This window comes from Phytophthora infestans, genomic scaffold, assembly GCF_000142945.1.
Source record: "Phytophthora infestans T30-4 supercont1.7 genomic scaffold, whole genome shotgun sequence".
Lineage (NCBI taxonomy): Eukaryota > Oomycota > Peronosporomycetes > Peronosporales > Peronosporaceae > Phytophthora > Phytophthora infestans.
In genome coordinates this window covers 3,638,824-3,661,442 of record NW_003303752.1, presented here as the reverse complement: position 1 = coordinate 3,661,442, position 22,619 = coordinate 3,638,824, and the positions used below count along the sequence as shown (strand labels likewise).

Genomic DNA, 22,619 nt, shown 5'->3' with positions numbered 1-22,619 from the left:
TCCTCGTTTAGAGCTGTCAGTCACGCGGAGATTTTCGTTTAGCGGGACGTTTCGCCTTGCTGTGCCATGCCCATAGATAGAATCGAGGATTGCAGTAAAAATAGTTGCGGAAGTTGAACAACAGTACTGTTCTCTGTTAACCAATCAGGTGATTAATGGTTTTGATTGGCTGAAATGCGATTGTAGACGACCTCCGTCCATGAGCTTCGGCGGCGCACTTGAACTTCGCTTAGATGCCTCTCTGCGCTGCCTGTTGCGTCACCAAAGGCTTTAACAAGTGAGATCACCTGAACCCTCCTTTGTGGTAGAATGACAGGTATTTCAGCGCTAAATTTTGCATTTTATTGCTGCTTGGAAAAGGTTTCATGGCGGACAGCGTCACCTGCAGCGTCCAGTGTGTAAGGAATGTTTTAGGAATGGGAAGAAGCCGGTGGACCTTGGAGGCGAGCCGGAAACGTTGCTGTGAGTTGTATGGTATTACTTTGCGATCGTAGGTTACCGGTACTTGAATTTATTGATAATGGGAGAATCTTCTGATCGACAGGATCCGAGCTCCAGGCGACAAGAAAACTGTGAGTCTGGCAGGTTTTCAACTGCTCAGTGTCATCGGACAGGGTGCATTCGGCAAGGTGAAACATGCCGTCTAAGAGGTTGTGCATGGGTACTTGATCAGAGGTTCTGAGAACTGTTGCCTTTGGCGCTAGGTGCTACTGGTGCGACACTTTACCACCGGAAAGGTTCACGCGATGAAGGTGCATCCACCGACAGAAGCTTCAAATGCTTTCATTTCACGCTTAATTTATTTCTCGTGATTGCTATTTATTTTTGTGGTGTGCCAGATCATCAGTAAACAGTTCGTCATTGATATGGATAGCGTTCACTACATGAAGACTGAGCGCGATGTCATGACAAAGGTGGATTGAAGACTCTCTTGATAGTTTGCCTTATATACTGTTTAATCTAGCTCTATGATACCGGCTCTTTGTAGATTCGCCACCCTTTCGTGATTGGGCTGAATTATGCCTTTCAAACCGAGTCCAAGGTAAGTGAAGTTTTGAGCATTTGGTGTATCATCAATTCGTATCCAATCTCAGTTTTTTGACCCGGTTATAGGTTTACCTGGTAATGGATTACCAGTCGGGAGGAGAGTTATTCTCTTATCTGAAGGAAGAAGGCACTTTTACTGAGGTCGGCACTTTTTGGCAGTGTGTTGGAGCTGTATTGATCAACTCTACACTTATAGGATGCCACACGTTTCTACTTGGCCGAAATGATTCTGGCACTGGAGCACCTTCATGGACATGGCATTATTCATCGGTTCGTTTTATTCGGCGTGCTGATATCTGAACCTTTTCTTAATTTGATTTTGGTATTGCAATCCTTCTAGCGACCTAAAGCCTGAAAACGTTCTCATTTCAGCCGAAGGGCACATCAAACTGACCGACTTCGGATTGGCAAAAGAGTATGTTGAAGGACAGGAGTTGCTAACAGTTTGCGGCACAAAAGAATACATGGCCCCGGAAATGCTACTCGGCAAGGGATACGACTCGGTAACATGTGTATTTTTACAAATGGGCACGTTTTGTTGGCGCTGAGTCGGGTTTGCCTTCACCAGGCTGTAGATTGGTGGTCACTTGGCGCTCTTGCGTACGAGATGCTGACCGGGAACCCGCCATTCAGATCGAAAAACCCAGCAGACTTGCACAAGAAAATTCTCTCAGCTAAGGTTAGCTTTGTGGCTCACTAAGGATTGCTATAATCTCATGGCGTACCCTTTGTCCACGTACAGATCCAATTGCCGCGATGGCTTTCAGGGGAAGCTCACTCGTTGATCAAGTCTCTGTTGGAGCGTAATGTAAGCAAAAGACTTGGCGGTGGCAAGTCGTCCATGTTCGTGGTGAAAGGAGTGCAGGCTATAAAGCGCCACCCCTTTTTCAAGGTGAGGCTTGCGTCGTGTTAATGACGCACTTTAGACCTTTGACTGAAGCTCATATCTGTGTGAAAAATGTAGTCGGTGGACTGGGAGAAGATGGAAACTCTTCGCGTTCCTCCACCAATGGTGCCCAGTGTTTCCGACGAAGCGGACACGAGTAATTTTGACAAGAAATTCACAGACATGTCAGCTTCGGACCTGCTGTGCGACCCGGTCATTGAAGAAGACAACAACCTGTTTCGAGGTTTCTCATTTTGCCGTCGAGACAGCCTTAAGGAGATCATCTCGAACCCGCAATCACCGATCAACACAACGCTGCTACCAACTATTGCAAGTCTAGTTATTGATGGCGACGACATCAAGGACATCAATGACGCTATCGCGACAGCAGCGGGCAAGCAGCCAGCAATTTTGACCTGAACGACGGAATCACTGCTCCTTCTTCTCCTCCAACTTCGCGGCGAGCGTGTCAATCGAGCTGAACTGACGAGTCCAGCGCGAGTTGTAGAGGAATGGGCGCAGGTCGAAGCGGTTGTCGTCCGGCGAGTAGTTCTCAGCGTGGTAAGACGGCGTCAGCGTAGTCATCTTGTGACGGTTAACGGAGTAATAGAAGAAGAATCGCTTGACCTTCGTTGCCACTTCGGTGGGCGCCAGATGATTCCACAAGTTTGTGAGCTTGCGGAACATCCAGTAGGGGCCACATCTATCGATCTTGCGCAGACGACCAAAGAATCCCAGCTCATCGTACGTCATGCCCATGTCTACCTCGTCTAGTTGAGAGTGATCAGCGTCTTCTTCAGCATTTTCGTCGGTGGGACGAAGCTCTGCCGTCGGAGGAGCTTCTTCAACCGTCTGAAGAGCAGGATAGTTGTATTTAGTGGCAGCCCAACGAAGAAGCTTCTTCAGATCGCCCTTTGACACGGCACCGATCGGGTTCAAGTCACCACTACTGCAATCGTACTTTGTCATGTATCCACGCAGCGCTTCATCGACGTTACCAGAGCTCAGCACAAGTAGGAAACCAGTCTTCGAACGCACCCAGGGTAACAGCTGGGCAAGCAGGTAAGCCATCACCATACGAAGACGAGCCTGAATGTTCTGAAGCGCCAAGTCCTCTTGCAAGGTTCCCCCTCGTGACAAATACTGAGGTGTTTTGCCAGTCAGAAGCGAGAAGGTCTTGACAACGGCATCAACCATCATGTCCATGCCCATGTTGAGATGGTAGCATCCGATCTCGCTGGCGAGCGTCGCAGCACGCTTCTTGGTGGCAGCAGAGCTGTTCTTCGTGCCCATGTACGTCGTGTGAAGAATGTGCGATGCCAGATCAGCAGGCGTCAAAGGTTGGTACTCTTGGTCCGATATTCCCATGATACGCTGAACATCCTTGATAACCTGTTTGTCACCGTTGTTGGCAGCCTCGACCACGAGGTGGCACATCACTCCGACGATGCATGCCACTGAAGACGAGTCTGCTCCGCCCGAAAGAGGCAAGAAGAAGCCGCTACCCCCACTACGACGCAAGTAATCCCACATCCAGCACGCCGGCCCCAGCGCGATCTCCTCCTCGGGGATATGGTAGCGCACATCAATTGCAGGCGTAGGGTGGGCAATTGGAATGTCCTCCTCATCGTGACACAAGCTGAAGTCGACGTCGACCTTGGTAATCACAGTGTCCAATGAGCTAGCTTGCTCACTACGACTACTGACAGAGCCACGGTACGATCGCACATCATCAAGATCAACGGTGGCCGTGACCACCTCCACGTCCTTGACTGAGAACTGCGAGCCCTGTGCTACCACGTGGCCGTTCACCACAATGACAGCACAGCCATCAAAGTACAGACGACCACCGTCACAACCTTGTTGGTTGGCGTATAGATACACACCACCGCTCTTGGTAGTCGCGCCACGGATGAGATCCATGCGCTGGTCGAGCTTGCGCAGTTGGTGGTGCGATCCGGAGCCATTGCCGATGATCTCCACGCCAGCAAGACTGAGGTTGATGTGCGGGCTGTCGGGCGTGAAGAGCTCCTCGCACGTCTCGGACCCACACGATGAGTCGAGTGTGGACACAGCGCCAGAGCCGAAAGGCACATGCACCGCGCCCGTGAGCTTCTGTAGACTGGCGGGCAGTGCAAACTTTTCAAGACCGCGTGGGTTTCCCTTGTTTAGGTTGGGCTTCCACGTGGTGAACCAGCGTTTCTCACGGTAGTTGCCGTCGTCGGCCAGGAAGAGCTTGGGACGGATAAACAAGATACGCTGATTTAAACAGAACACGCGGCAGTTGTAGCGCACGCCGTTATGCATGACGGGCATACCGATATCGCACAGGATGTCATTGGTCACGTCAGAGCGCAGGATGGTCTCGAGCGACTGCCAACAGTGGAAGAACGTGTCTTGCTCCAGGAAATGATCTTCGCACCCGTAGCCGCACACTTCTAGCTCGGGCCCCACGCGGTAACGTGCGCCGCGTGCCTTGGCCACGCGAATTGACTCGATGATGTGCTCCAAGTTGCCATCGAAATCGAGGGCCCACTGGTTCAGGTTGCACGTAGCCACGGTCACCAGCGCGCTCATGCTTTCGTGGGCTTAAGGGAATCGACTGTTTGAAGGGTGTAGATGACACAAAGTGGTGTGGCAGAGCTTAAATACGGCTGATCAACAGTAAGTGCGGTTTTGGACCAGGCACGATTTGTTAGGTGCGGCTTTTGTGGTCGACAAGTTGAAGTTACCTGCTCGTTGTCCACTTGTCGTACAAACGCTCTCTGCTTATCGCTGCACTGAAGGTAAGCCTCGTGAACCTTTGCAGGTCCGGTTCGGGCTCCTCTGTCACAGAGGAATGCTACTCACGGGGTGGCTGCGGTGGCAGAGCCTCAAGTGAACTTCCACTAAAACAGGTTTTGCTTACTAGTTGTTGCCTCTCCTATTAAAGCGGGTACATGGATGTTGCACCGTGTAATTTGCATCGCTGGCAGCGATTCGCTTATGTCGGCGGCATTGTCGACGCTGATACATGTACACGTCCGTCTGCCACGCTGGCCTCGTCTCGCCACTGGCGAGTCGCCAGCAACCCCAACAACACCAGCAGTATTCACTTCCACTGTTATTGGATACCGGTACGCGGTTCGCCAAACCCGACCACTGAACTTGGCACCAAGCCGAGGCTTGGCTCCACTCGGGCAAGCGCCGCGAGTGGAGCTCCATCGATGAAGCAACGTCCGGTCAACACTGGCCATCAACATTGAGACTCTCGATTCGAGTCTTGGATGGAGAGTTGTCTGCAACTGTACCCTAAATCTGCCCTACAAAAATAAAGTAAAAATGAGTCACCGCACTCATCACGTTATTGCGCGCTTAAGGGCTTCTTCGTGTTAGCTAGCGTTTAAATCGCTATTTCACTGGCCAAAAAGCGACGCTTGGTCCTTTTTACGCGGCAAATCTTGACCGTCTCTCATCCGTATCGGCTATGCACAGACATTTTCGCCATGGTTCATCGAGCCACACAGCATTCACCTGGCTGATTCGCAGACCGCGGTGCTTGTTTCACCTCGAGACAAGCCTCCACAGGGCTCACGCGACGCACTAGAGCGACGGGCGATGGCGTTGTGCATCCCTGGGTCGTCGCAAAACGCGTCGGCAGCCGCGAGTGTAGCCAGCACGAGCGACAGCACCAATCCGTTCGGCCGACGGCTACTAACCAGTGTCGCCAGCTCCGCGAGCGCAGGTGACGATGGCTACGTGCAGCTCGAGACCGAGTTCCCTGGCGCCATAGCTATCTCCATGGTCGTGAACGCACTGTCCCTGCTTGGCTTCGCTTTCATTCTCACCACGTACCTGTTGTTCCCACCCGTGCGAAAGCAGCACTCGTCGCTGCTCGTGTGGGTTGCGCTCATGGGGATGCTGTTCCACGGCACTGTGCTAGCTCAGACATCCGCTACCTACGGTACTTGCTGCACCACGGCCCCTGTCGTCCAGCTCGCGCTATTCTCACACGAACTGTACTTCTTTGCACTCGCATTCAACTTCTACTTCACCACCAAGTTCCCCTTTCGGTCGTCGAGGTGGCTCAACCCGATTTATCACGTGGTGGTGTGGGGCACCAGTGTGGCTGTCATGATCGTAGCCTGGCAGCTAGGAACAGGCAGAGTCAGCTCCTACGGCTACTGCTGGTATGCAGCTGAGGACGGCAGCGAAAACGACGATGGCGAGTTTATCCTGTTGGAGATCTTCTTCATTCCGGTTTGTGCTGGGTACTGCGTGAGCATCGGCTGCTACATCTTAGCTACCAAACGCGTTCGACTCACAATGGGTGGGAACTCAAAAACTCGCACGAATCTGGATTCCATGCGCAGTTTCTTGTTCTGGAGCTTTTCACTGTGGATGATCGTAACGATCCCCTACATCTTGCGGCACCGCAACGTGGTTGCCATAAATTCGTCTGGGGAGAAAGCTCTTCGTTTCGTAGGACGCTTGGGAATTGCGTTTCTGGGTACCGGCAGCGCGATATTATGGACGAAATCTATGGGCGTACTAAAGACGTTTAAGCTATGGCGTCAACGCAACTGGGACGACTACTTCAAAGTATACGACGCCTCATGGGTGCTTCGTCGTGAAATCTTGTACTTTGCCACCAAAGGTATCCAGCTGGGTGCAAGTAGTGCCAAGGGAACCCCGGAGAACGACAGTACCAATCCAAATGTCGAGTCGATTTTCTCCTTCACGCAGCGGTCAGGTATTTTTCCGTGGCAGCTACGACTTGGCGCTGTATCGCAGACCCCAAGTGTGCTGTCATTTGAATTGGATGGTGCCACGTCTGGTCAGAAGGCGATCTTCCGTGACTTTGAACCAGAGGTTTTTCATGAAATCCGACGCATGTCTGGCATCACTCGCGAAAGTTACATCCAATCGTTCAAGGGCAGTACACGCGAACGTTTCAGTGAAGGCAAGAGTGGTTCCTTTCTCTACTACACAGGCGACCAGACTTTCATTCTCAAGACGTGCACCCCAGCTGAGCAAAAGTATCTTCTGTACATCCTCCCTCAGTACATGGCCCACCTCCGTCGCAATCCGAACAGTTACCTCTGTCGCTATGTGGGCTGTCACGAACTGGTGATGGAGCACCACTCCGTCTTGTTCATTGTGCTCACGAACATTCTGAACAATCCTACCGTGAATATTGACGAGCTCTACGATCTCAAGGGTGCATGGGTTGGCCGTCACCGCGGCGACTCACCTAGTGGAACTCAACGTGTGTGCAAGTTTTGTGGTCACGACTTCGTTGTGGGGATGTCCGAGGAGATGTGTTCGCAGAACCCAAATGCTGGATTCGGCCATGCGGAGTTTGTGGTAGGAAAAGATCTGAACTGGTCGTGTCGACGCCTTGGTCTTCCCACCGATGTTGCTGAGCAGCTAGGCAGTCAACTATACGCTGATACGGAGTTCCTACAGCGTATGAACTCGATGGACTATAGTCTAGTGATCGGTCTGAGTCGCCACAAATCGTTTTCGACTTCCAGTGGAGGTGGAACAGTTCTCTCACGGAGCGGTGGCCCACCAGTGAAGGGAAAACTATTTGTTGGTGGGAATAGCAGTGACGAGGCGGGCTACTTGGAATCACTGAGTCCTAATGGTGCGACACTCCAAGGACTAAACCGCCCTAGGGGTAACTTAACGACATTCGCTGCGGACGCTTGTGTCGTGAACATGGGTATCATTGATATTTTGACCCCCTGGTCTTTCAAGAAAAGCCTTGAACGCTGGGTGCGAGTGCGACTACAGTGTCGTGACGCGAAGGGGATTTCGTGCATGAAACCCATTCCGTATGCAGACCGCTTCCGTCGTAATGTGATTGATACTGTCATTTTTGGTCGTCGGCTAGGCTCTAAGAGACGTCATCCGGAAAAGCAGCAAGAAGAGTCGATTATGGTGGATTTTACGAGTATGTCCATGGACGTGAATTTCTCTATGGACATCGCGAATCTGTCAATGGATACGACGTCAAACCTCTCCATGGAGATATAAGACTCCAACATCTACACACCGCAGCGGAATGATGCCACTGCCACTATTCTCGACCGTCGTTGGATGAGATTTTACTGAAGACTAACGCAGTAGACCGTGAGCACGCAGGTCATGGTCGCGTTCTCCCATCGAATCGATACACTTCCTGGATACCCAGAGGATACAAACATGAATAAAACCGTGTCAATCGAGAGCGACCAAGGCAACTGCGTCGACACCCAGTACTCACCGTCACGCTCAGCGTCCCAGAAGCACGACGAGTTGGTGTGGTAGCCAGCGTTCCTCTTCTGCAGGATCGTGCAATTCACTGTAGCAACGCCCAACACGGGCCTTCGTTAGCTTGCGTACGTACTCAATTTTGCCTGTAATTATTTAAGACAATTGCAAACATCCACCCGTTGCATCAATTGGCTTTCTTATCAACGCACCAATGTATTTGAATCCGGCCGAGCCGTTGGCCACACCCTTCAGCTCCTTCAGACACTGCGATGAGATGTCGGTCGTCCACTGGTGCACGTCCGCTGCGTGGTAGCTGTGACCGGTCAAAACCTTCTCGGGGATCTACATCCAGCATTAACACGCGTTAAGTCTCGTCTTCTCGCTTCTTGTAACCCAAATGCAGCGTTTTGGACCTCCTGGGTGATCTTCTTGACTTCGTCCTGGATCTGGTGGAACTCGTACTGCAGCAACGACCACCACATACTGTCCTCAGTCATGTGACCTAGTGATTTAGCTGCTTTTCTTGGCACAATAGGCCGCTAAGGGCACTCACCGCGGCGTTCTCCATGATGATCTTGCGGCGCTTAAAAGGGCGATCGCAACTCATGCACGACTTGAGTTCACATCCTTAAGTTCGCACTTCTGCAGAATCGTTAAGTTCGCACTCTTTGAACCACAAAGAAGGCGGCGATAAGCAGATTGTGAGTTGCGGCGTGGACGAGCTGTTAGCGTCCGTTCCAGTGCCCCGCGCGCTCTACTAATAGCTTCATCCACTCGACCATCGTCTTGGCCGTCGAACGACGTACTTCTGGTGCTGGCACGTGCTCCATAGATCACAAAACATCTCCTCGATCGATGGCAGTGACGTCGCAATCTCTCGCATTCGCGTCGCCGCGGGTTTCGACGACTAGCAACGGTTATGAGCCCCTCAGTATTAATGGTAATCGACCAGGTGAGCGAGCCGGCGGGCTACGCTTTGCTCAGGATGCAGAGAGGCGCAGTACTACAGACAAGCAAGACGAGCTGCCTGAACCCATGGACATTGTGCCGTGGCGTATGCGTGAGCGTATGAAGACAATGGACGTGGCCCTGGTTCTGTGTCTCAACATTGGAACAGACCCTCCGGACGTGGAGAAATCGTCTCCTTGTGCTCGCAAAGAGTGCTGGGTGGACCCGTTCTCTATGCCGGCCAAGAAGGCTATTGAAACCATTGGCAACACACTGCAGTCCCAGTACGAGCGCTGGCAACCACGTGCTCGCTACAAACAGAGCTTAGATCCGACGGTCGAAAAGATTCGCGAGCTGTGTGTGAACCGACGAAGACTAGCCAAGCACGACCGCATGCTATTCCACTACAATGGCCACGGTGTACCTCGACCGACGCAGAATGGAGAGGTATGGGTGTTCAATAAGAGCTATACGCAATATATCCCGTTGCTAGTGTACGACCTGCAGTCGTGGGTGGGGACGCCGTCGATCTACGTGTTTGACTGCTCGGCGGCAGGAGTCCTGCTGAGCCATTTCACGTCGCCTCCAGCAAGTCAACCTCAAATGCACGGACGAAATGGAAGCCCATCAGCTAAGGAAGCCATCGTGCTGGCTGCATGTTCTGATGACGAACTGTTACCGATGAACCCGGAGCTGTGTGCAGACGTGTTTACTTCTTGCTTGACGACGCCTATTACCGTCGCGCTGCGATGGTTTATCTCGCAGAACGAACTCTCGATGGCGCATTTGGATGCCAGCTTCATTGAGCGTATCCCTGGAAAGCTGACCGACAGAAAGACACCCCTGGGAGAGCTCAATTGGATTTTCACAGCAATTACCGATACAATTGCGTGGAATATGCTGCCTCGTGAACTTTTCCAGAAGCTATTTCGTCAGGATTTACTTGTGGCGTCGCTCTTCCGTAACTTCTTGCTAGCAGAGCGTATTATGAAGTCTGCAGGTTGCTCACCATGCTCGCTTCCGGCCTTACCACCGACAAATCACCACTCTTTGTGGCGCTCGTGGGACTTGGCTGCTGAGGTTTGCTTAAATCAGCTCTACAAACTGTCAAATCCATACCCGAATGTTGATATGAGCTTCCAGCCGTCGCGGTTCTTCGCGGAGCAGCTCACAGCGTTCGAGGTATGGCTACAGTTCGGGTCTTCGGAGAAGCCACCGCCGCAACAGCTGCCTATGGTTCTGCAAGTGCTTTTAAGTCAAGTTCATCGTCTTCGCGCACTGGTGCTACTGAAGAAATTCCTCGACTTGGGACCGTGGGCTGTGAACTTGGCTCTTTCTGTTGGAATATTCCCGTATGTACTCAAGCTGCTCCAATCTCCAGCGAGTGAGCTTCGACAAGTGCTTGTCTTTATCTGGGCAAAAATCCTGGCGTTGGACTCAAGTTGCCAAGTGGACCTTGTGAAGGATGATGGTCATTCCTACTTCATCTCTCATCTCGCTGCAGGGCTTCACAACGGTGGAGGGAGCCAGAGTGCTTACAGCGCTGCGAGCAGTATGATGCCTGCAGAGCAGAAAGTCATGGCGGCCTTCATTATCTCTGTGATCTGCAACAAGTACCAACCTGGCCAAAAGAGCTGCTTGCCACAATACTTGCACAAGATTTGCATCAATCTGCTTCAAGATCCTGACGAAGAAGTGCGCAAGTGGATTTGTCTGTGTCTGGCGAAGTTGTGGGATAATTTTGACGACGCAAAGCGTATAGTGATCGAAGACAAGGTGCCACGGATACTTGGCGGCAGGCTTCGTGACGATCGCCCCGAAGTGCGTGCTGCTGCCGCTTACGCGCTTGGAACTTTAGTTGGCTTCCAATGTGACCCCAACACAAGCGGGAAGCATGTTGATATGAACCGCTTAGAGGATTTTCTTCGACAGCGAGCGCATGACGACATTGTCGTAGCTTTGGAGCTGCTGCGTGGTTGTCGGGATGGATCTCCTTTGGTACGTCGGGAGAGTGTGTTAGCTCTGGCCAATGTTATCCTGCACAACTACCACCAACCACGTTTCGAGTCCGTAGCCAAGCACTTTAAGAACCAGCCAGTGAGTGCTTCAGCCAATTCTCCTGCTGACCACAGATCTTCTGCGGTTGATATGGGCTTTCAGAGCGGTAATGATGCTCGAAATTCGCTTGAGAGTGTCAACGACGCGGCTTTTCAAGGCAGCGCAGATGTGTTCGTCGACGAGGAGCTTCTGGATGAAATCGGAGAGGATGCTAAACACTATGCGCAAATCTGGCATGTGCTCAAGGAAATGCAGTCCAGAGACCCATACCCGCATGTGGTTGACGCTGTTAAAGCGATTGTCAGCTTCGTGAACGCCAGTATCTTGGAAGCTGAGCAGGATCAACTGCGAGAAACCAGTCAGACGGGAAGCGTGTTAGCTTCCCCTCCGCGTAGTGCAGTTCCTGAAAAGCTCACGGCCACGCGTACGGAGAGAAGTCCTGCTGCGGCGTCTCAATTTCGACGAGAAGGCTCTGTGCCCGGGTTGGCGAACAACCAGGTTCAACGAAATGACGACCGGTTTGGAGTCCCCTTAGAGAATACATCTCTCACCTCGACAATTGCCGAGCAAGGCAACTTGATTAGAGCTCCAGAGACGCAAATGCAACCTGCTGCGTCTACATTAAAGGGATTGCGATCAGCTGCGTCGGTGGGCAACTTCCAGCAGTATCAAAACAAGTTTCAACAAGGATCTGGCAGTATTCAGAGCACTGGAGATATCCACGTGATGCCACCTCCCACGAGCGCAGGGAGTAAAATGATTGCAGGACAATATCTTGGACAAACCTCTTCTCCCATGGGGGGATACAGAGTAGCGAACAATGGTCTGCCGAGTGAAGGAGGCATGGGAGGCTATCCAGTGCACGTTCCCCCTCCGATGGAACGCTATGGCCGCCACGACGACTTCCCGTCAACACTAGTGTCCACATGCTACGAACGACACAAAGCTCACTTCAATGATTCGATTCTGGAGCCCGTACAGGAGGACGAGGACCCACTAAGTGAGATGGGCGCTGAGAGGTGGGAACGCTGTCGCCGCTACAACCGCATTCGAGGTGCAGCTATGAAACTTGCACCTGGTTTCTCTTCTCCTCGAAGCTCGACAACGCAGAAATTTGGTTTAGGCATGCGGGATGTTAGTCCGCACAATCCACCGCCGTACTCACCTATCGAGTATGATGCTGCACGTCGTATGTCAACTCTTGGTGACCAGGAAGAAGTAAAGGACTTTACGATGAACCTCCGTCAGCGGGCTGTGCTGAATAACGACGCAGAGATGACATCATTGTTGCTGTTCCACCCGTACGAAACGATGCTACTTGTTGCTGACGAGAAAGACCAAATCTCACTTTACAACTTTGAAGAAACGGAGACGAAGATGCTGACGTTTGGAAACAAGAATCCGCCCGGGTAAGTGTTCGCTGTTGCCTTTATAAATGATACCATATATCTAACGTCTTCTTCGGTGGGTTGGTTTGTACTACAGCTCGCGATTGACATCATTGAACTGGATCAATGAAACTGAGGAGAGCCTCTTGACATGTGGCTCGGATGATGGCGTTATAAAGATTTACCATGGTTTGCACAGTCCTCACCAGTCGATAGGCAGTCCGAAACTTCTATCCGCTTTCGTTGCGGTGCCTGATCTAGTGCCGGGAACTCGTGGATCTGGTTTGGTGATGAATTGGCAGCAAGAAACTGGTATGATGTATGCTGGTGGCAACTCAAGCATGCTCCGAGGCTGGGAATTACGACAAGAGAAATGCACCATCGCACTTCCTACTCAGACGGACTCTTGCATCACAAGTATGACGAGTGATAAGAGTCTCCCCGGGATGCTGGTGGCTGGTTTTGGTGATGGCACTTTACGAGTCTTTGACGCACGTAGCAGACCAGACTACGCAGTCAAAACGATCATGAAGGAACACACGTCGTGGGTGGTGCAGACCCACATCTACGCCGGTCGCAATGAGCTTCTAACTGGATCCGTGACCGGTGAGTTAAAGTTCTGGGATATGCGGTATCCGAAGAATAGTGTCAAGTCTTTGGAAGCGCATCGATCACCGATGACTGCCCTCGCCGTGCATGACTACGCCCCGATATTTGCAAGGTACGTTATGATATGATCGTAGAATGCTTAGATTTTACTTACGCTCTCTCTTGCTTCGCTTCATGCAGTGGTTCGCACAATCAATTTATTAAAGTGTTCCGGAGCGACGGCGAGCAGTTGGCGCTTATCCGTTACCACGATGGATTCCTGGGTGAACGAATCGGCCCCGTGTCATGCTTGGCATTCCATCCGCATCGACTGTTCTTGGCGGCAGGTGCTACCGACTCTGTGGTTGCTGTTTATTCGAGTGACAAGTGATCAAAAAGGGATAGACTCTCTTGTCTGCTTGTAATTCAACAAAGTGTGATAATGCAAACTCGTTCGTGTTCGCGGATTATAATTCAATGCTACACCTGCACCGATCACCTCCGACTTGCCTCTCATTAGTTGCTGTTGATAGAAAACTCCGGGAGTGTAGCGCTTTGGAAGCGATCACGGTCGTGCTTCGCACTTAAGTCGGTGTTCGGCCCAGTGGGGACAATGCCGAAGGTGTTGAGGTGAGTGTGCGAGCCGTAGTAGTGGAACTTAATGTGCTGCATGAGAATTTTGCTGTCGATCGACTTGACCACGGGCGGGAACTGGAAGATATCCCGAGTGTACTGCAACAATGATCAGAAATATCGTCAACGTTAGTTCGGTGTCGTCAACTGATGCAATACAAAAACAAGGATAGCCACTTACGTTGAGCAGATTCGGGTACTCCTTGATCATCTTCTTGTTCGTCTTGAAGTGCACGTGGTAAACTTCGTCGAAGCGGATGAGCGTCGTGAATAGACGTACATCCGCTTCAGTGAACACGTCGCCCATAAGGAATCGCTGCTTGGATAGGATCTCCTCCACGCGATCGAGGCTATCGAACAGCTTGTTCACGGCCTCGTCGTACGCCCCTTGCGAGGACGAGAAGCCGCACTTGTAGACGCCGTTGTTAATGTTGTTGTAGACCCACTCGTTGACCTCGTTGATCTGCTCGCGGTATTTGGCTGGGTACAGGTCCACCTTGGACGGTACGATACCGTCGAACGACGAGTTGAGCATGCGGATGATGTCGGCAGACTCGTTCGAGACGATGGTCTTCTTGACCTTGTCCCACAAAACAGGCACCGTGTAGCGCGTGTTGCCTTCAGAGCACATCTCGTACAGGTCGCGGACATACTGCGCGTTGTTGATCGTGTCCGGAATGGCGCCATCTGAGGAATATTGGCCATGCCCCGACGGGCCGGCAAGCCATGGGGTCTTCTTGGGGTCGGCAAAGGCCCAGCTCATGTGCTGGTCCTCTGGGTCGTTGGGGCGAGTACGCTGGAAAACCGGGTGCACGATCGAGAGTCCGATGGCGCCTTGAAGGCCCTTGACGTAGAGTGTGATCAACGTGCGGTGAGCCCACGGACACGCAAGGGAAACGTACAAATGGTATCGGTTCGCCTCAGCGGGAAACTCAGCGTCGGCGTTAGGCTCGATCCAGTTGCGAAACTTGCTCGGGTCGCGTACGAACGTCCCCTTCTCAGAAACAGCCCACGTATTCTTGGTCGTCATGGTTGAGTTTGTTTTCTTGGCGGTGTTTGCTTGTAGCTTGGTGTCTTTGCTAGATGCTGTAGCCTTTGTGCTGGTCGCTTGCTGCTGAGCCGGTAGATTCGAAAGTGACGTCAGTGAAGTGGAAAAATTGAAGCAGAAATTCGTTTGATACATGTACAGTAATCAGTGCCGCAAGGTGATACGCTGTTTCGGAGCATCGGATTGGTGGAGACCCGAAGATTACACATCCAAATCTTTGTGACTCTGTAGTCACTGCAAAGTAGGGATGGGTTGTATTTTTTAATTTAAAGAAAAATCTGGTTTAAAAACCGTTTTTTTTCTTTTGTTTTTGCCTGTTTTCCGAAAGACATTCATATCACATGCGCTTCAGTAGTACTAGCTATACTACTATTCCTATTTCTACTACTATTAATAATACTGCTATCCTACGTTCCCTACTTACTTGCGTGCAGTTTGTATCGGTAAGTCAGTCACGGATTATGTGGCCTCCGTAAATAGAAGGTCATCGTGAATTGGGATGGAGCTACCACAGGCGCCAAGGCAGCATTCGGGGTCTCCTTCCAGCTTTTCTTAGGTCACTAAATTCATCGTCGGCAACTCTTGGTGTCCTCGTCTGTCAGTGCCTCATCTCGAATAACACCATCCAAATGCTGTGGTTTCTTGAGTATTTCGGAGACAAATCGTGTCTTAAAAGACTGTCTTTGAGGCGGAAACTTTTTCTTTGCGACTATGCACAATAGCGACTTACACTGTTTCCTTCGAGCTGGTGCACAGTACCTGTTCATGTTTGCCGACGGTGGTCACTGAAGCTCGTGAAGTGGTGGGCAGGGTGGGCACCAAGCGAAAAGTCCGTAACAGTAATTAGATATCTGCTGGACGACGTACTGGATCGAGAAGAGAACCAGCTGGGCGGCTCGCTGGCTCGGACGCGACGTCATGCAGTAGCGCGACTCTCGAAGGTATACGGGATATCGACTGTGGAGACCCCCAGTTATTAGTACGCAGGATACTCAGCATACAACCGAATCAGCAGACGCACAAGATCATACATATACCTCTAATACCGAGTTGGGAGAGTTGAAGTCACTGCTTCAAGGGCTGCATGATATGGTCAAGACTATTAGCGAGACACCGCTTTCAACCCAGGAACAGCAGTGTGACGAAGGTATTGAAGTGCCAGCGGCTGGTAATCATGAGCTAGGATTTGATACGACAGCACTAGTGTCTGAACTTCCGGACGCCAAGTCGTGGAAAGACTATGTTCATCAGTACTGGAATGCAAATCCGGACTGCCACCAGTGTCAGGCAGGATCTGACATGCTTTCACATGAGCGGAAGGTTCATCGCTCGCGTCTCTCCAGAATGAAGATCATCGCCGAGTTCATTCGCGAGCAGTACGACGATGACCAAGACAAGTTCGAGAAGGACTTCACAACCTTCGTTGGCAAGGAACTTACCGTCAACAAGAGTTCGTAAGCTTAGTTAGCGAAGGGGAACCAGTGAGGTAGCAGTGTACCATCGCCCTTCATTGTACTGTCGTCCCTGACTGTAAGTCTCTTGTTGTACCATCGTCCTTAATTGTACTGTCGTCCCTTATTGTACTATCGCCCTCTGCTATACTAACCCCCTCAATTCTACTACTGTCGTCCTATATTGTACAGTCATCCCTTATTGTATCCCTTATTGTACCATCGCCCTTTATTGTACTATCGTCCGTTATTGTACTTTTTATACTCACAAATTCCAGTACAAAATTGAAACGACTGATTTGCGCCTTAAAGTTTTAAGCACTACCACTCATATCTACTCCCCGTCTTTAAGGGCGTAATCCTCATGCTTTTAGAAGAGCTGCTGAAGTCACTCGCGTGATATTCGTCGACACTGTTGTCTCCATCGTCTTGCGCAACGTCTGATTCTTCTAATTCTTCATCCGTTTCTTCATTTCTAAAGGCGTTATCTTCCGATCCTTCGTCGTTTTTCTTATTACTGAAGGTAGCAGGGAATTCATTCCCTACGAAGAACTGAAGCGTCCCATCGAGGCCAAGGTGCAGCATATCAGAATCGGAATGACTATAAGAGCAACCGGAACAGCAATCGAAACAGAACGGCAACCGGAAGAATACCTCTGAAAAAATCAAGAGTCACAATAAATTTCACGGTCGCCGCAAGGACACCGACTCCGACAGCGAGTATGGAATCATAGCCATCACCACTCTCGACCTCAGACGAGAAACAGAGGCTGTAAGTCTCACCGCCCAAGATGCGGAGCATGACCCAGTGTGGACTGTCGACTCGGGCTGCACTCGCCACGTTACGTCCAATTCAAAGTGGTTTGAGAAGCTGATCCCAAGTGCTGGCAAGTCAATCACTGTCGGCGGCAATCACCAGACTCCGATAAAAGGAGCTGGTGATGTCAAGATGACAATCAAGATCACGAAGGGAAAGAAACGAGAAATACCCTTGACCAACGTGCTATATGCGCCCCAGCTGAAGCTCAACCTACTCTCCGTGCGCCAAGCCGTCGAAGATGATTTCAAAATCAACTTCCCCAACGTCAAGAAGTGCGTTCTGTTCTTCGCTAGCCGAATTAAATTTGAAGCCAAAATTGGTGAAGGGACTCGGCTCTACCAGTTTCAAGCGAGCCCGGCAACCTCAAGTCAGGTAGCCCATGTGGCCACTTCAGGTAAGCCTGATAATGTTTTACTTTGGCATAAACGAATGGGTCATCCTAACTTTCGCATTATGCAGGATCTGGCTAAGGCCAACACTGCCATGGACATGGGCCTGGAGACTTTGATTCCAAGAAAGACTACTTTTGCTCTTCCTGCACATACGTCAAGGCCCATTGTAACCCATTTAATAAACGTACCGTTGAACGGGCAAAGCTCTCTCTTGAAAAGGTTCATTCCGATATGGCTGGTCCATTCGTCCCCACACTCTCGGGAAACAAGTATTTTCTGACCTTCATAGATGACTACGCATGGTACATGTTCATCTACATCATCAAACGAAAGTCTGAGCTGTACGAATGCTATGAAGATTTTCGCAAGAAAGCCCAAAACGTTTTTCGTGCTGATGTAGTCGAGCTCCACTTCAATGAGAGCATGCACGATGAAGAAATTAGACATCTTCAAAGCGATAATGTCAGAGAATATGAGTAACTTAGAAAAATCATTTTTCAGAAGTACAATACGCACGCACAACTTACAAATGCGTACACGCCCCAGCGAAATGGAGTAGCAGAGAGGCGCATGCGCACACTACTCGAACGAACCAGGGCTTTTCTCATTGATGGTAATTTACCGCAGGTCCTTTGGGGAGAATGCATCAAACACGTCGCTGATCTTCTGAGCATTACGCCCAGCTCGGTAACCGATAAGGTCACCCCATACGAGAAATGGTTCAAGCGAAACCATCCGCGCACTACATCAAAGTGTTTAGGTGTACTGCGTACGCTCATATCCCTGAGATGCAGCGCACAAAACTCGAACCACGTGCTCAAAAGTGCTTGTAATTAGGACGACTATCAAACAAAAAGGGATATGGACTCCTTGACAAGAAAGAAAACCGTGTTATTTACAGCAGGGATGTTATGTTTAGAGAAGACGAGTTCCCACAGCTGGAATTCCTCAACACACCAACAGTTTCGGACAAACACGGCCCAGCACCGAATCTACCGCCGTCGCTACTAGCACCAGAAGTACCTCTCCGATAGCCTCACTACTAAAATGCAGCGTCCATGCGCTTGCCGCAGAGGATACGATAAAGGTAAAAAAAGGTAAACACAGCACGAATGCTCAGAACGCGAATTAACACTCGTGTCTAATTGATGATCCACTCGACATTAACCAACGAAAAGAGCACCTCACTCATATCTACGCTCTATTAACTATCAGACACATATCTGAGCCAAATACGTTTCTGGAGTCTCAGAAACTACTAGAAGCCCAACACTGGGGGAAGGCAGCCATTTGCGAATACAAATCATTGATTGACAACAAAACGGGGGTCCTCACAAAATTACCGTCATAGACAAGGGCCCTACAGTGGCGATGGGCATTCGCAGTAAAATACAATGGAGACGGCAGTATTGACCGCTATAAAGCTCGCCTGGTAATAAAAGTTTTTTTGCAAAAGTATGGCGCTGACTAAGATGATATATTCTCTCCAGTGATCCGCATGGAAGTGCTGCAACTTTTACTGACGATTGCAGCACTCCTTGACCTTGAGATCCATCAAATGAATGCTAAAACAGCCTTCCTGAACGGATACCTCGATGAGGAAATTTACATGATGCAGCCTAAAGGGTTTACTGTGTGTGGAAAAGAGCACTTAGTCTGTAAGCTTTTGAAGAGCCTATATGGTCTAAAGCAGGCACGTCGAATCTGGTATCTTACTGTGTGCTCTTTTCTTCTCACCATGAAATTCCACAAACTCATTAAATACTAATCTGTTTTCATTGGAGTTGTAGCTACATGCTACATTCTAGTCTATGTGGACGACCTTCTCATCATTGCTCCTATGCTTGGCATCATTAACTACATAAGGAACGCTCTCAAGCAGCACTTCAAAATATCTGATCTCGGTGAAGCTCAATACATCTTAGACTGGTCAAGCGTACGCAACCGTTCGGACAGAACCATTTTCATCCTCCAAGAGAAGTACGCTACCAAAGTCCTGGATCGCTTCTCTCATCTCGATGCACACCCGTTTAATACACCCACTGATCCCAGTGCGAAGCCGACGAAGGCCATGTGCCCCCAAGCGTCAGAAGAAAAGAATGAGATGAAAGCGATCCCGTACAGAGAGGCGGTCAATAGCTTTATGTACTTAAAAATGGGAGCTCCGGAGAAATCGTTTTCCTGTCGATTTCTGTGGTACATCTTCCATTTTAGTTTTATCTTAACAGTTAGATAGAGGACTCAGGTTTTTACCCGGGGTTTTGTCGTGAGCTCTAGCTCAAATACAAATAAGAAAAGCAAGCTGAAACATTGAAGATTTTTGTAAAATAAACGAAAAGTAAATCTGCGATCGACATTTCTGTTGAAGGTGGAGCCTCGTCTCATGGCTATTGCCACAAAAAACTATTTAAAAATTAACAAAAACTTACTCCCGCTCCCTTTCTATCGCACACCGATCTCGTGTACCTTACCTTAGCCCTGTTACCGCTTACAACTAGGCTGGTTAGCCCAGGAATTTTACCGTATAGGTGCTCAAAATGGACTTCGGCGGACGGACGAGCTTTACGTGAAGTTAGGACGCCCGGTGGATTTGAACCACCAATGATCTGCTTTGAATTGCTGTGCTACCCGAGCCCGCCAGCATTTTTCAATTGATTATTAGCAGGCTCACATCCTTCTGGTGTTTCTATTCAAATTTTGAAATCTGGTTGCTTGTACTTTAAAATAGTTCATATGCTAATTTGTGGGAGCCGGCTAGCTAAAACCTCCAGGGCCGTTTACACTATTTCTATGGTCTGGATCCGGATCAGCAGCAGAAGGGTACCAGGCACGGGTAAGCCTTTTATGATGTCACCGAGTGTTGAACACTCGGTTGGAAGAATAAAAGGGATGCAATACAAGCACTCCCAGTCATGCAAATAGGCAACAATAAGCCGTCACGTAAAACCTCCCGATAGTAATCGGCCAAAATACATAGTCTCTTGGCCGGACCTTGATCAGATTTTATCCTTTTGTATCTACACAAATCACAATTGGGACAAAATATATTCTGGTCTAGACCCTGACCAATTCGGTAATAGACCCTTGAAATATGTAACCATTTGAAACCTTGGTTGCAGGCACCGTAGCACAAACGGCTGCCTTTTACACCTTCTCTTACAAATTGTAAGTCAGATCGTCTCTCGAAAAATCAAGTTAAGACTGCAAAGACACAACTCATGGTGGAGCGACGCACAACAGAACCCCAGCTATGAGTACCAGTTGCTACAGAGCAGAGCTCGTGTCGCTCGAGGGCGAATAACATCCGTACGACGGAGGAGTTCCTCAGTATCAGCCGATTTGTGAAGCGGCGGCTCTACAATCGCAAGTCAAGCTACTTTAGGTCGAGGTACATGGCGGAGATTATGAATAAGGTTCAGCGATCTCGAAGTAGGACTTCGTTGATCTTGTGCCATTTTGAGTAGGGTATGGTAATTTTGTGTACACTAAGCCACACAATTTCCCTTATCTACAACAGGCATGCCCTTTCCGAGGGGCCGAAATAGGGTAAGGTTATGGCTCTTTTATGCCAATTGAATACATTTCGCACGGGACGCATCCGGAGGCTGCGCACGTTTAAAAAAATCTGCTTTACTACCGAAACTACCGCGAAGCTATCTGCTCTACTGGTGCGAAAGGTCTACAGAGTACGTGCGACTACAATAATCGCTCTCGCTTCCGGTATCGTGGTCCGACCATATCCTAGGATTTGATATATTTTCTTAAAGAAAAAGCTAAAGTACATTTACAAGGTTAACTGAGAGGCAAGGATAATAATATCTTCTACGTCTACATCGGGTCCGTAGCTAGTGTGACCGGCCGTTTTACTTCTTTCATCAGCGGCATTAAAAAGAATACCCGTATGGCGAAAACAATTCTCAATGGTACGCTTAGACAGTAGTTTGAGCAGGCGCTCGCCTCAGCCTGTACGTCGCTTTTGCCCACGCAGCCAGCACTTCTTCTGTCATGTCGGGACAATCTGCTGCCTTCTGGATGAGGCCTCGCTTCTGCTGTATCTTCATCCAGCTCCCCATGGGTATAAACTAATGTGAATTATGATCTGAAGCCTATGATCACTGTGTTGCTCTTCAAATGGTTGGAGCTGAGCGATTCGCGCCAGAATCCCCGTCAGTACACCCTCCTTAAAGCGATTGTATCGATGTTTAGGGATATTATTTTATACCAGTACCGGAATGGAGAGCGATTACTGTACCAAGGTTATTTGCACACGTAATTTATGAACAGTCTGTTTTGGTCCAGCGTAATATATTTGTTTTGGTTATTGTATGCAGTATAGACATCTCCAAACCGCTATCGACGCCAGGATACGTGTGTGACAATTGTCACCACGACTTTGGCACTCGGTTCACCTACGGCTGCACCAGCAAGGACGCTGCCGCGGTATCCCAGCGCCCCCGTGCCAGCTTTGTGACGTGTGCTGGAATTGGGTCAAGGGGAATAGGCACCATGTTACACGCCATCAGCGAGGGAGTAGGTGCCGCAATCTCGCCGATCGCATCGAGCACCGTAACTAGCTGCGAGGCGACAACTCGACGCAGCATACCACCGATAGCGACGTGGGAGCCAAAGACCAACTGGTGGAATCTGATGTTGTGCAAGATCGGCTGTGTCGAGCCATCGGACACGGCGATGGCGGATTCGGAAGAAAAGAGAAGAACACAAGGGAAGAACTTAGTAAAAAGAAGAGTGAGATTGAAGTTTAAGAGTGCAAGTGCTGGAGATTGATGAGCTCCAGACGCGTGGCAGAGCGGCAACCAACCACCTAGAGCTCTGGTAAAAACATTTTCTAGATGGTAAATAATCCAGCTTCTAGATCAATGATATTTACGAGGTTGATTTACATGGGGTGCGGAGAAAACCAACACTCACACTCTCCCTGTCGCCGAAAACTACCACTTGTATGGCCGGTTCGGAAGTTGGTACACGGGACCAGTCTAAATCTTGATTTATCTAGAATCTAGAACGTGTGCTTGTTGCTAAAGTCTTCTTACAGTTAAATCAGTAAAGGCTTTACGACACATTTTGGAAGGTTTGTGACAGAGCCCCTTTTGTCTCCTGCT

At 49.9% G+C, this 22,619-nt stretch overlaps 6 protein-coding genes across 6 annotated transcripts; 3 read left to right on the top strand and 3 right to left on the bottom strand.

Moving 5' to 3' along the window:
- Nucleotides 1-233: 233 nt before the first annotated feature.
- PITG_05521 (protein kinase, putative) lies at nucleotides 234-2,424 on the top strand (the record flags this gene model as incomplete). Its single annotated transcript, XM_002999110.1, has 12 exons — nucleotides 234-277; nucleotides 361-462; nucleotides 545-629; nucleotides 705-752; nucleotides 840-902; nucleotides 989-1,042; nucleotides 1,114-1,188; nucleotides 1,244-1,317; nucleotides 1,388-1,550; nucleotides 1,616-1,726; nucleotides 1,790-1,939; nucleotides 2,012-2,424. 12 exons carry the CDS (start codon nucleotides 234-236, stop codon nucleotides 2,351-2,353), a joined length of 1,311 nt encoding a protein of 436 aa, XP_002999156.1.
- On the bottom strand, nucleotides 2,363-4,510 carry PITG_05520 (glutamine-dependent NAD(+) synthetase, putative; the record flags this gene model as incomplete). Its single annotated transcript, XM_002999109.1, has 1 exon — nucleotides 2,363-4,510. One exon carries the CDS (start codon nucleotides 4,508-4,510, stop codon nucleotides 2,363-2,365), a length of 2,148 nt encoding a protein of 715 aa, XP_002999155.1.
- Nucleotides 4,511-5,530: 1,020 nt separating this feature from the next.
- On the top strand, nucleotides 5,531-7,954 carry PITG_05519 (phosphatidylinositol 4-phosphate 5-kinase D3 (PIPK-D3/GPCR-PIPK); the record flags this gene model as incomplete). The annotated part of the gene is made up of 1 exon (XM_002999108.1): nucleotides 5,531-7,954. One exon carries the CDS (start codon nucleotides 5,531-5,533, stop codon nucleotides 7,952-7,954), a length of 2,424 nt encoding a protein of 807 aa, XP_002999154.1.
- A 43-nt stretch (nucleotides 7,955-7,997) lies between these two features.
- Nucleotides 7,998-8,780, bottom strand: PITG_05518 (uncharacterized protein; the record flags this gene model as incomplete). Its single annotated transcript, XM_002999107.1, has 5 exons — nucleotides 7,998-8,035; nucleotides 8,184-8,261; nucleotides 8,383-8,515; nucleotides 8,587-8,634; nucleotides 8,727-8,780. 5 exons carry the CDS (start codon nucleotides 8,778-8,780, stop codon nucleotides 7,998-8,000), a joined length of 351 nt encoding a protein of 116 aa, XP_002999153.1.
- A 428-nt stretch (nucleotides 8,781-9,208) lies between these two features.
- Nucleotides 9,209-13,304, top strand: PITG_05517 (regulatory-associated protein of mTOR; the record flags this gene model as incomplete). Its single annotated transcript, XM_002999106.1, has 2 exons — nucleotides 9,209-12,588; nucleotides 12,665-13,304. 2 exons carry the CDS (start codon nucleotides 9,209-9,211, stop codon nucleotides 13,302-13,304), a joined length of 4,020 nt encoding a protein of 1,339 aa, XP_002999152.1.
- A 288-nt stretch (nucleotides 13,305-13,592) lies between these two features.
- Nucleotides 13,593-14,911, bottom strand: PITG_05516 (glutathione S-transferase omega-like protein; the record flags this gene model as incomplete). Its single annotated transcript, XM_002999105.1, has 2 exons — nucleotides 13,593-13,887; nucleotides 13,970-14,911. The coding sequence occupies 2 exons, from the start codon at nucleotides 14,816-14,818 to the stop codon at nucleotides 13,672-13,674; spliced, it is 1,065 nt and encodes a 354-aa protein (XP_002999151.1).
- Nucleotides 14,912-22,619: the final 7,708 nt, after the last annotated feature.